The 12804-nt window shown below is 36.8% G+C and overlaps 1 protein-coding gene across 1 annotated transcript in view; it reads right to left on the minus strand.

The window, feature by feature from the left end:
* Window positions 1-12804, minus strand: part of LOC127853909 (sushi, von Willebrand factor type A, EGF and pentraxin domain-containing protein 1-like) — a 28625-nt gene that overhangs the window by 9869 nt on the left and 5952 nt on the right. Inside the window, exons 4-10 of the mRNA XM_052388711.1 lie at window positions 8112-8324; window positions 7220-7432; window positions 6379-6609; window positions 2665-2871; window positions 1757-1933; window positions 1178-1354; window positions 728-907 (exon numbers count right to left, since the gene is read on the minus strand). Of these exons, the coding sequence (XP_052244671.1) occupies window positions 728-907; window positions 1178-1354; window positions 1757-1933; window positions 2665-2871; window positions 6379-6609; window positions 7220-7432; window positions 8112-8324 (1398 nt within the window). The remainder of the gene's footprint in view (window positions 1-727; window positions 908-1177; window positions 1355-1756; window positions 1934-2664; window positions 2872-6378; window positions 6610-7219; window positions 7433-8111; window positions 8325-12804) is intronic.

Below are 12804 nucleotides of genomic sequence, written 5' to 3' on the forward strand. Positions count from 1 at the left end.
ATTAACGTTGAAAAATGCGGAAAATGCAGAATAACCCTTACAAAATTTTCAACACAGAAGCGTAAGGATGACAATTACTTAATATGTTCAACGACGGAATACTTTGGCATAACAACTAGTGATATACGTCAACATTTAATATGTAAATTAAATAATATATAAGAAGACTCGAAAACAAATGAACAACATCTATCTCATAAATATGAAACAGTATAAGGAAATAGCATTTTTGTAAATGGAGAGAAAACATGTACATGACTTCTACTTTACAATATTATGAAAGTCATTTATATTTATAATAAAATCGTTCGAAATAACAGGCGACTGCAAAAAACACTAGCCGTTGCGTTTTTAAAAGATCCGCATATTGTTTTAATAATCCGCTCGTGACGTCATTTTGTTCATTTTGAATTAAAGATTTTTATAAATCGGTAATAATCAGGACTCTTTTTGGATATTCACTCTTTTGCATAATTATTAAGTGTTAAGACCGAGTAGCGCATGGCAATGAAATCTGTAAAAGTAACCGGGACGACACATAATCGAATATGAAACAGTTTCCACTTATATGTACAATGTATACTTAACAATAAATAAATAACTGTTTAATACGCATGTTCATAGAATTATGTCGACGTTTGATGTTGCTTTTATTCAGTGTCTACCTTGTGTTGACTGAATGATACATCTTAAACAATCGCGCTCGTTTATTGAAGTACACCGATACCTTTAATTGTACAGTTGACATCAAGTGGTGTCCAGCTACTGTTAGCAAGACAACGTCTAATGTCGGTACCGTACAGTGTATACCCTGCGTCACACGAATATCGTACTGTCGACTCGTAGGTCGTTGTGCCGTTCAAAAGGGTGTAGTTACCATCTGAGATGGGGTTCGGATCTTTACAATCTGCCAAGAATGCCACTTTATGACTGATTAGCTAGCAGGAAATATATGTCCAAAAAGATGGAATTGAATATCTAAATTAATATAATGAAGTGTTTAAAAGGTATGTTTACAATGAAACCAAATACTAAACGTTATAACCTAATATATATTAATATATTAAGACATATATGAGAGATAATAAAATCGCTTATTTCATGTAAAGAAAAACAAATCCCTTAAAAAGTGATTTATTATAAGCCGTACGTAACTAATACAAAACATGTCACATACTGTTTAATGTGCATATCGGTGGTTGGTCACTCCATGTCTTGTTTGCGTAACAAAGACGGGATACATTGCAAGACAATGTGTAGCCAACGTTGCATGAGTACACGGCGACGGACAGATATGTTGTTCCGTTAGAGGTATCCACATGTCCGTGATGCGGTTGCGCCAGGTTCCCACAATCTAGGAAATGTGGAACAAAATACCTTCGATGATATCGTATTCAGCACGCACCTTTTTCATTATAAGTGATTACATAAACTATTTGCTAAATGGAAATTAATAAATATATTGTATAATTACTATTTAACTGTGTACTTACATGCTTTTCTTATATGTTGAAGTTTACACTTTTGCGTGAAGGTTTTTACCTCAATCAGCTGACTTATGTCACCTTATTAATTACGCAGATATGACACATTTCGATATGATAAAATTCTCAACTTACAAAGTGTTTTGTCATTTGTGTAATGCTGCAATCCGTAGCATAAGCAATGTAAATGTTTCAAATGTTTCAAGTTGTTTTGAACACATGAATATGTTGCGTGCTTATGCAGAATCACTAAATGTGTAGTTGTTCCTTACCGTTGACTTTGCACTCTGGTGTCGGACGGTCCCAGGTGTTGTTGTTAAGACATGTTGTTTTATTGTTTCCTTTTACAGTGTAGCCTATATCACAGTAGAATGTTGCCGTGTTTCCTACACCTGTTCCATTCGAGATATTCACCCAGCCATGGACTGGTTCATTTGGTCTTCCACAATCTGTAACATTGTGAATTTATCTCGGTATCGAAAGACAGCATGTATTTGAACCATTCAAGTATTACTTCATTTGAGTCGGATAAATATATATGTAAAGGTAATCGTCATAAACCTGTATGTTTGATTTAATTCAAGTCAGCAGGGAATAAATGAATTAATGTCTCAACATTTTTTAAAGTAATAAAACAAAAACAAGTTTCTGAATACAAAGGCAACAATATTGCGTATTTAAATAACATGAAACGAGGTATGTTTTTTTTTTCAATATTTTGTTCTACCTCGATATATTGTTTGATTATATAATATTTTGATAATCTGAATAATTTTATATAATAGCTTAAGGCAAAGCACATCCAACCAATATTGCTTTAGTCGCGGTAAGCAACGTCAGCAATTTCTAAGCTTTACGAACATTCCTAAACGTACTGTTCTTTAAGGATGAATTATAATCGTAACACGATGTGTTTGTGAAACACTATGTTCCTCATATTTATTAGACCTTTGACCTTGAAGAATGACCTGGATCTTCACCTTTTACCACTCAAAATGTGCAGTTTTATGAGGTACAGATGCATGCCAACTATCAAATCATCTTCTATATTGCAAAAGTTATGGCCATTGTTACAGTTTGACGCAAACAAACCAACAAACAGACAGGGCAAAAACAATATGTCCCCCAGTATAGACTGGGGGACATAAAAAGACAAGTTCTATTTATATGACAAGTGTACCTTTTGGTTCGCATCCAGAAATATTTCCCCAAAGTCCATCGGCCCTACACGTGATATTCTCCGATACTAGTTCGTTGATGTGTGGCCCCACGATTCTGTATCCCTCAATGCAGCTTACAGTAGTGGCAGCTCCAAAAAGCGTTCCGCTATGCCATGCTATTTCTGCATGATTCGGGTTTCGGTTATCGATGGTTAATTTACCACAATCTGAAACATGTCAATAATGCTAACAATACCGAGATATGAACCTCTAATGATAAATAACTTCTTATACGCACATTTATATATAATCAGACCCGTTGTTTGCAAGACGATAATCACAACACACAGGACGATCAACTATGTATGCCGAATGATGAACTTTTTCTAACCAAAAGTTATGAATAAGTCAATTATTGAACACACATATTGATGCAAGCGATACTGTAATCAAACTTCAGAGTTTTCAAATAGTTTAGAAATCATTTAGTTAAGAATACAAACTACATCCTATAAAGATGTCATGTGCCTGAACATTCAGTTGATCTTATCCGATTTCCATCAGTTATGCACTGAAATATCTAAGTTGTATAGCTATAATCAATGCTGCTGTTTTCAGTCGATAACCACTTTGACTGATTATATTTGAAACTTTCTCTTATAGTGTTATAAAACAATGATTCCAAGCTCGGAACTTCATTTGGTTAAGTACATTCAAAAATTTGGATTTAAATGCCTTTCATACAATTTCTGTCCCAATATGAGCATGTATACGACTCAATTAATTTTTGCCTCTTCATGCACAGATTTAAAATTCAGTGGGTAAGATAAAATATACCATCACTTCAATGAACAAGTTTTGGAAAAGTGCGTATTGTACTGAAAATATGGACAATTTGTTTTTGAAAATGCATTCAAAACATGAGATACAGTGTGTTTAAGAAAAACACAAAAATCATGCCCATACAATATCTGATGTCTTATTTTGAATTCACATAATACAGCTTGAATTATCGTTGCTTGTACTGTTCAATGGCATAAATCAAATATTGTAAAAATCTCTGTCAATACTGAAATACTTGTTATTGATTCTTTATTAGTTTATGCATAAATCATGATGTTCTTGATGCATGGTTGTTCGTCAAATATTATAATGAAATAAAGTCAATAGATACATGTGCAATCATTTTATTGTGTTGCATTCTACGTTGTCTGCTTTAAATAAAATACAACTTCACTTATTTGAAATCTCTTACCTGAAATGGTTTTTAAAACTTTATTTAAAACAACCATACTGCTTCCTGAATACGATATCAATTTAAATGCTGTTGGGTAAAAGCATTGTTTATTACAGGTATACATGGTGATCTACCCAATAACGCAATTGAAATGGTCCATTGCCTCATGGAATTCTATGCCAAGTTATATGGCCTGACGTGTCATCTTATGTATTTTAAGCCAGTATTACAATCGGAAAAGGTAACTTGCACCTCATACATATATCATTACCTTTATGCGATGTCCCTTCCCTCAACCTAACAAATAGCGAGTGTTTACGTCGCGAAATAGATCCAGTTTCATTTTTGTTCAGGATTATTTTGTGAAGACCGTACTTGTTTTCCAAAGTTGACTATAACATGGTGAAATAATATAAATAAAGTAAACCGTTTGTATCATGAAACACAATTCACGACACATTAATGTTTACAGTGCTCTTTTAGTCAACATTTCAGCAAACAATTAGGCGTAAGTTCAACGCGCGTCGTTTACGCCATTTTAACTTATCATGCGTTCGGTGTATCAAGACGATATTTCTTTTTCAAAGACACGCGAGAAGGATTCCTGCGATTTATAACGGTTGTACTTAATGTCTGTTCAGATATTGCCGGAATGAATTTGTTGAACTTATTCTTTAAAATGTGGACTGAAAGTGAATGCACGCTATTAAGGAAATGTAATAGGCGAGTTTGCTTAAATGCTATGCCAACTCTCCGACATAATGTTCACCTTGACAAGAATCAATTCAAGTGAAAACTGGTGAATCTTTGAAAGTCAAAGTATGTCTTAAAGGGGCTTTTTTTAACGTTTCCGTAAATTGCCAAATTAAAAAAAATGTTTCTGAATCGCAAATGTTTGTTGTAATAGTTATGATAGTTGTGAGGAAACAGTAATAATATACATTTACCGTGCTTTTAAATATAAATTATATGCATCTTATGACGATTTAAAAACCTGAAAACTATAAAGCTTTTTAAGGCGAAACGATTGAATAATCTGGAGAGTTTTGTTGTTGTAGTTATATTTTGTGATACTACGAAAATTGCTTATATATAGTATAAATTCATCACTCATTGTATGAGCGCGGATAGTCGAGTGGTCTAAGCGATAGACTTTTACTCCAGAGGTCAGTGGTTCGAGCCCACTTGAGGGTTACTTTTTTGTTTCTTTCTTTAATTTTATTCTTGTTTTTTAATGGAGCTTTTTGGATCCAATCTTTATATTTATCAATATACAGCATTTAATGACAAACTTCAATACATGCCAAAATCTGTGAAAGGCTCCTTTAGTAGTTATTCGAATACACTTCTTTAAGCTTTGTATTTGATTTCGCATTTATAAGATAGTCGTTGTTTACGTTCATACATTGTCACGAACATAAGCATACAGTTAGTATCCGCGGGCATGATCTGTTTAGCTGTTGAAAATAATGGTATGATATTAATTGCACTGAAATATGCTTCATAATTTAATTGTCAATTAAGACGATTGTTAAAAAATTAGTGGAATGCAAGTCGCCTCAGCTAATACTGTCGTCGTCAGTGTTGTAACAAAGCCAATATGAACTCAACTTATCAATAACATTATAGTATCCAGAGTCCAAGTATTATGTTGAATGTGTAGAAAGAACGGTACACGGTAGGATACACCCAATTCCTACACGGTGTGATACAGGTTGTAAAATTACTTTTTTTTATCGAGGTACCCTTTTGTCAAATATTGATTAGCTTACCATGGTTCACAACATACGGAGTTAGACAGAAGCCATGTAATAAATATATAAAAAATAAATAAAAATACATGAATACATAAACAAAAATAAATACATAAATAAAAATAAATAAAAAAATATAAAATAGAAACTAATAAATAAGTAAATAAATGAATAAATAAAGAAATAAACAAATACATGTACATACATAAATACATATATAAATAAGACCTTAAGTTAATAGGTAAATAAGTAAAATAATGAATATAATATATAAATACAAAATGAATAAATCAATAAATACATTTAAAAAAAAAACAAGATTAAAGTAAGTGTAAATGAAACTCTGTGAATTAAGAAATAAACTTGAAATAGAAACAAAAGTCGCATTCGATAACCATCAGACATTAACTCGATTGTTGATTGAGTAATTGTTATTTTCTCTTAAGACAATAACCCAAGTACCATGTGAGGCTGGCGGTTTCGTAATACAACATTGCTTTTGTTAACAAAACCGTAATATTGCATAATTTATAATGGGTCATAAAAATGGCAGCAAAAGCGCAATTCTTGCCCTTAATGTATCGTCAACTGGTCATTAGGTACATTTTTCAATGTCTCTCCTTTTGGCCATGTAAAACTTAACAATCGCCAGATAACTAACAGGCACTCAACGTTGTTCTAATGTCAAACGGGTGCTCAATTACAGGAAACGATGTGAAACAGTTATCGCAAAATATTCATACTTATCGGAGCACAGTCGTGAATAGTAGGTGTCCAGTTCCCGTCCGATCCGCAGTTCACTGTTTGGCTTGGTTTGGGGCTGCCTCTGACTGACGGAGGTTCCAACCAGTACCCCACGTCACACGTAAGTGTCACGGTTGTGTTATGAGGCAACGCAGTAGAATCGCTGAACGTTTTGGTATCAAGGTGCCAGTGGCTCGCCTCGATGCGTGTGTCGTTGAGGGCAGGGCAAGCTGTGCGAAATATAATGAAAATGATATTGCGATCAAACATGTGTTCGCCTAAATAATGCGGAGTTGTCAGAAACCACGATACCTATAGTGACATATGTACCAAAGTGAACAATCTATGAATGAGTAAAATAAAAACAATCAATTAAAAAATAGTCATATCGTCGGTCAGTACGTCCGTTGTTACCAATGGTTTGTCTTTTAACCACTTTTTACATGTAATGGTTTTTTGTTCTCTCTTAAAGCGGATGAACGAGTCGAATAGCTAGGCCATAAAAATACCCGTATTGTCCAAATATAATATCATTCTGGCCTTGCATATGACCAACAAAACATGACCATGTATATTAACCTGAACCCAATAAATATATATTGAATCATGCAAATAAACAACGTTATGAACGTCAGCAGCAAAAGAGCTATTCTTGCCCTTAATGTAGCGTCAACTTGTCATGAGTTATATTCAATGTCTCTCTTATTGGCTTGTAATACTAGACAATCGCCAGAATTGTGTGCTGGTTATCAATTAACAGGCAATCAACGTCCTTTTAATGTCAAACGGGTGTTCAACTACAGAAAACGAAGTCAAACAGTTCTCGCAAAACATTCATACTTATCGGAACACAGTCTCCAAGCGCAGGTGTCCAGTTCCCGTCCGATCCGCAGTTCACTGTTTTGGTTGTATTGGGGTGGCCGCTGAGTGACGGAGGTTGCCACCAGTACCCCGCGGCACACGTAAGTGTCACGTTTGTGTTATGACCCACCGCTTGAGTATCAAAGTGCCAGTTGCTCGTCTGTGTGCGTGTGTTGTTGAGGGCAGGGCAAGCTATGCGAAATATTACGAAATTGATAGTGCGCTCAAACATGTGTTCACCTAAATAATGCGGAGTTGTCAGAAACCATGAAACCTAGAGTGACACATGTACCAAAGTAAACGACGTATATATGAGTATAAGGAAAAAAATCAATTCAAAATTGTCATACTGTCGGTGAGTACGTGCGTTGTTAACATTGGTTTGTCTATTAAACTCATTGTACATTTACTGGTATTTTGTATTCGCTAAAAGCGGATGAACGAGCCGAATAATAGGCTATAAAAATACTCGTATTGTCTTAACATATCAGCATTCTGGCATTGCATATGGCCAATAAAACATGACCATGTCAATTAACATGAACACAATAAATTCATATTGACTTATGCATATTAGCAACGTTGTCGAATAAAGCCTGAATGTCAACCCTTGCACTTTGGACGAACACGCACGATGTATACATGAACAACTTTATGAACGTCAGCAGCAAAAGAGCTATTCTTGCCCTTAATGTAGCGTCAACTGGTCACGAGTGACAATCAATGTCTCTCTTATTGGCCATGTAATACTAGACAATCGCCAAAATAGTGTGCTGATTATCAATTAACAGGCAATCAACGTCCTTCTTATGTCAAACGGTGGTTCAACTACATGAAACGATGTCAAACAGTTCTCGCAAAATATTCCTACTTATCGGAACACAGACTCCAAGGGCAGGTGTCCAGTTCCCGTCTGATCCGCAGATCACTGTTTTGGTTGCATTGGGGTGGCCGCTGAGTGACGGAGGTTGCCACCAGTACCCCGCGGCACAAGTTAGTGTCACGTTTGTGTTATGACCCACCGCTTGAGTATCAAAGTTCCAGTTGCTCGTCTGTGTGCGTGTGTTGTTGAGGGCAGGGCAAGCTATGCGAAATATTACGAAATTGATAGTGCGCTCAAACATGTGTTCAACTAAATAATGCGGAGTTGTAAGAAACCATGAAACCTAGAGTGACACATGTACCAAAGTAAATGAGGTATATATGAGTATAATGAAAACAATCAATTCAAAAATAGTCATACTGTCGGTGAGTACGTGCGTTGTTACCATTGGTTTGTCTATTAACCACTTTGTACATTTAATGGTATTTTGTATTCGCTAAAAGCGGATGAACGAGCCGAATACCTAGGCTATAACAATACTCGTATTGTCCCAAAATATCAGCATTCTGGCCATGCATATGGCCAATAACACATGACCATGTGAATTAACATGAATACAATAAATTTATATTGAATTATGCATATTTACAACGTTGTCGAATAAAGCCTGAATGTCAACCCTTGCACTTTGGACGAACACGCACGATGTATACATGAACAACTTTATGAACGTTAGTAGCAAAAGAGCTATTCTTGCCCTTAATGTAGCGTCAACTGGTCATGAGTGACATTCAATGTCTCTCTTATTGGCCATGTAATACTAGACAATCGCCAAAATAGTGTGCTGGTTATCAATTAACAGGCAATCAACGTCCTTCTAATGTCAAACGGGTGTTCAACTACAGGAAACGATGTCAAACAGTTCTCGCAAAATATTCATACTTATCGGAACACAGTCTCCAAAGGCAGGTGTCCAGTTCCCGTCCGATCCGCAGTTAACTGTTTTGGTTGTATTGGGGTGGCCGCTGAGTGACGGAGGTTGCCACCAGTACCCCGCGGCACACGTAAGTGTCACGTTTGTGTTATGATCCACCGCTTGAGTATCAAAATGCCAGTTGCTCTTCGGCGTGCGTGTGGTGTTGAGGGCAGGGCAAGCTATGCGAAATATTATGAAATTGATAGTGCGCTCAAACATGTGTTCACCTAAAAAAAATGCGGTGTTGTCAGAAACCACAACCCTAGAATGACACATGTACCAAAGTAAACGACGTATATATGAGTATAATGAAAAATATCAATTCAAAAATAATCATATTGTCGGTGAGTACGTGCGTTGTTACCAAGGGTTTGTCTATTAACCACTTTGTACATTTAATGGTCTTTTATTCTCGCTAAAAGCGTATGAACAAGTCGAATAGCTAGGCCATAAAAATACTCGTATTGTCCAAATATAATATCATTCTGGCATTGCATATGGCCAACAAAATATGACCATGTGAATTAATATGAACACAATAAATATATATTGAATCATTCATATTAACAACGTTGTCGCATAAAGCCTGAATGTCAACCCTTGCACTTTGGACGAACACGCACGATGTATACATGAACAACTTTATGAACGTCAGCAGCAAAAGAGCTATTCTTGCCATTAATGTAGCGTCAACTGGTCATGAGTGACATTCAATGTCTCTCTTATTGGCCATGTTATACTAGACAATCGCCAAAATAGTGTGCTGGTTATCAATTAACAGGCAATCAACGTCCTTCTAATGTCAAACGGGTGTTCAACTACAGGAAACGATGTCAAACAGTTCTCGCAAAATATTCATACTTATCGGAACACAGTCTTGTAAGGCAGGTGTCCAGTTCCCGTCCGATCCGCAGTTCACTGTTTTGGTTGTATTGGGGTGGCCGCTGAGTGACGGAGGTTGCCACCAGTACCCCGCGGCACACGTAAGTGTAACGTTTGTGTTATGATCCACCGCTTGAGTATCAAAATGCCAGTTGCTCCTCTGGGTGCGTGTGGTGTTGAGGGCAGGGCAAGCTATGCAAAATATTATGAAATTGATAGTGCGCTCAAACATGTGTTTAGCTAAAAAAAATGCAGTGTTGTCAGAAACCACGACCCTAGAGTGACACAGGTACCAAAGTAAACGACGTATATATGAGTATAATGAAAAATATCAATTCAAAAATAATCACATTGTCGGTGAGTACGTCCGTTGTTACCAATGGTTTGTCTATTAACCACTTTGTTCATTTAATGGTCTTCTGTTCTCGCTAAAAGCGTATGAACAAGTCGAACAGCTAGGCCATAAAAATACTCGTATTGTCCAACTATAATATCATTCTGGCATTGCATATGGCCAACAAAACATGGCCATGTTAATTAATATGAACACAATAAATATATATTGAATTATTCATATTAACAACGTTGTCGCATAAAGCCTGAATGTCAACCCTTTCACTTTAGACGAACACCCACAATGTATACATGAACAACTTTATGAACGTCAGCAGCAAAAGCGCTATTATTGCACTTAATGTAGCGTCATCTTGTCATGAGTTACATTCAATGTCTCTCTAATTGGCCATTTAATACTAAACAATCGCCAAAATAGTGTGCTGGTTATCAATTAACAGGCAATCAACGTCCTTCTAATGTCAAACGGGTGTTCAACTACAGGAAACGATGTCAAACAGTTCTCGCAAAATATTCATACTTATCGGAACACAGTCTCCAAAGGCAGGTGTCCAGTTCCCGTCCGATCCGCAGTTCACTGTTTTGGTTGTATTGGGGTGGCCGCTGAGTGACGGAGGTTGCCACCAGTACCCCGCGGCACACGTAAGTGTCACGTTTGTGTTATGATCCACCGCTTGAGTATCAAAATGCCAGTTGCTCCTCTGGGTGCGTGTGGTGTTGAGGGCAGGGCAAGCTATGCGAAATATTATGAAATTGATAGTGCGCTCAAACATGTGTTCACCTAAAAAATGTGGTGTTGTCAGAAACCACGAAACCTAGAGTGACACATGTACCAAAGTAAATGACGTATATATGAGTATAATGAAAAATATCAATTCAAAAATAATCGTATTGTCGGTGAGTACGTCCGTTGTTACCAATGGTTTGTCTATTTACTACTTTGTACATTAAATGGTCTTTTGTTCTTGCTAAAAGCGGATGAACGTGTCGAATAGCTATGCCATAAAAATACTCGTATTGTCCAAATATAATATCATTCTGGCATTGCATATGGCCAATAAAACATGACTATGTGAATTAATATGATCACAATAAATATATATTGAATAAATATATATTGAATTATTCATATTAACAACGTTGTCGCATAAAGCCTGAATGTCAACCCTTGCACTTTGGACGAACACGCACAATGTATACATGAACAACTTTATAAACGTCAGCAGCAAAAGCGCTATTCTTGCTCTTAATGTAGCGTCATTTGGTCATGAGTTACATACAATGTATCTCTTATTGGCCATGTAATACTAGACAATCGCATGAATAGTATGCTGGTTATCAATTAACAGGCAATCAACGTCCTTCTAATGTCAAACGGTGGTTCAACTACATGAAACAATGTCAAACAGTTCTCGCAAAATATTCATACTTATCGGAACACAGTCTTTAAGAGCAGGTGTCCAGTTCCCGTCCGATCCGCAGTTCACTGTGTTGGTTGTATTGGGGTGGCCGCTGAGTGACGGAGGTTGCCACCAGTACCCCGCGGCACACGTTAGTGTCACGTTTGTGTTATGACCCACCGCTTGAGTATCAAAGTACCAGTTGCTCGTCTGTGTGCGTGTGTTGTTGAGGGCAGGGCAAGCTATGCGAAATATTACGAAATTGATAGTGCGCTCAAACATGTGTTCAACTAAATAATGCGGAGTTGTAAGAAACCATGAAACCTAGAGTGACACATGTACCAAAGTAAACGACGTATATATGAGTATAATGAAAACAATCAATTCAAAAATAGTCATTCTGTCGGTGAGTACGCGCGTTGTTACCATTGGTTTGTCTATTAACCACTTTGTACATTTAATGGTATTTTCTATTCGCTAAAAGCGGATGAACGAGCCGAATACCTAGGCTATAAAAATACTCGTATTGTCCCAAAATATCAGCATTCTGGCCATGCATATGGCCAATAAAACATGACCATGTAAATTAACATGAACATAATAAATTTATATTGACTTATGCATATTAGCAACGTTGTCGAATAAAGCCTGAATGTCAACCCTTGCACTTTGGACGAACACGCACGATGTATACATGAACAACTTTATGAACGTTAGTAGCAAAAGAGCTATTCTTGCCCTTAATGTAGCGTCAACTGGTCATGAGTGACATTCAATGTCTCTCTTATTGGCCATGTAATACTAGACAATCGCCAAAATAGTGTGCTGGTTATCAATTAACAGGCAATCAACGTCCTTCTAATGTCAAACGGGTGTTCAACTACAGGAAACGATGTCAAACAGTTCTCGCAAAATATTCATACTTATCGGAACACAGTCTCCAAAGGCAGGTGTCCAGTTCCCGTCCGATCCGCAGTTAACTGTTTTGGTTGTATTGGGGTGGCCGCTGAGTGACGGAGGTTGCCACCAGTACCCCGCGGCACACGTAAGTGTCACGTTTGTGTTATGATCCACCGCTTGAGTATCAAAATGCCAGTTGCTCGTCTGGGTGCGTGTGGTGTTGAGGGCA

This window comes from Dreissena polymorpha, chromosome 12 (genome assembly GCF_020536995.1).
Source record: "Dreissena polymorpha isolate Duluth1 chromosome 12, UMN_Dpol_1.0, whole genome shotgun sequence".
Classification (NCBI taxonomy): domain Eukaryota; kingdom Metazoa; phylum Mollusca; class Bivalvia; order Myida; family Dreissenidae; genus Dreissena; species Dreissena polymorpha.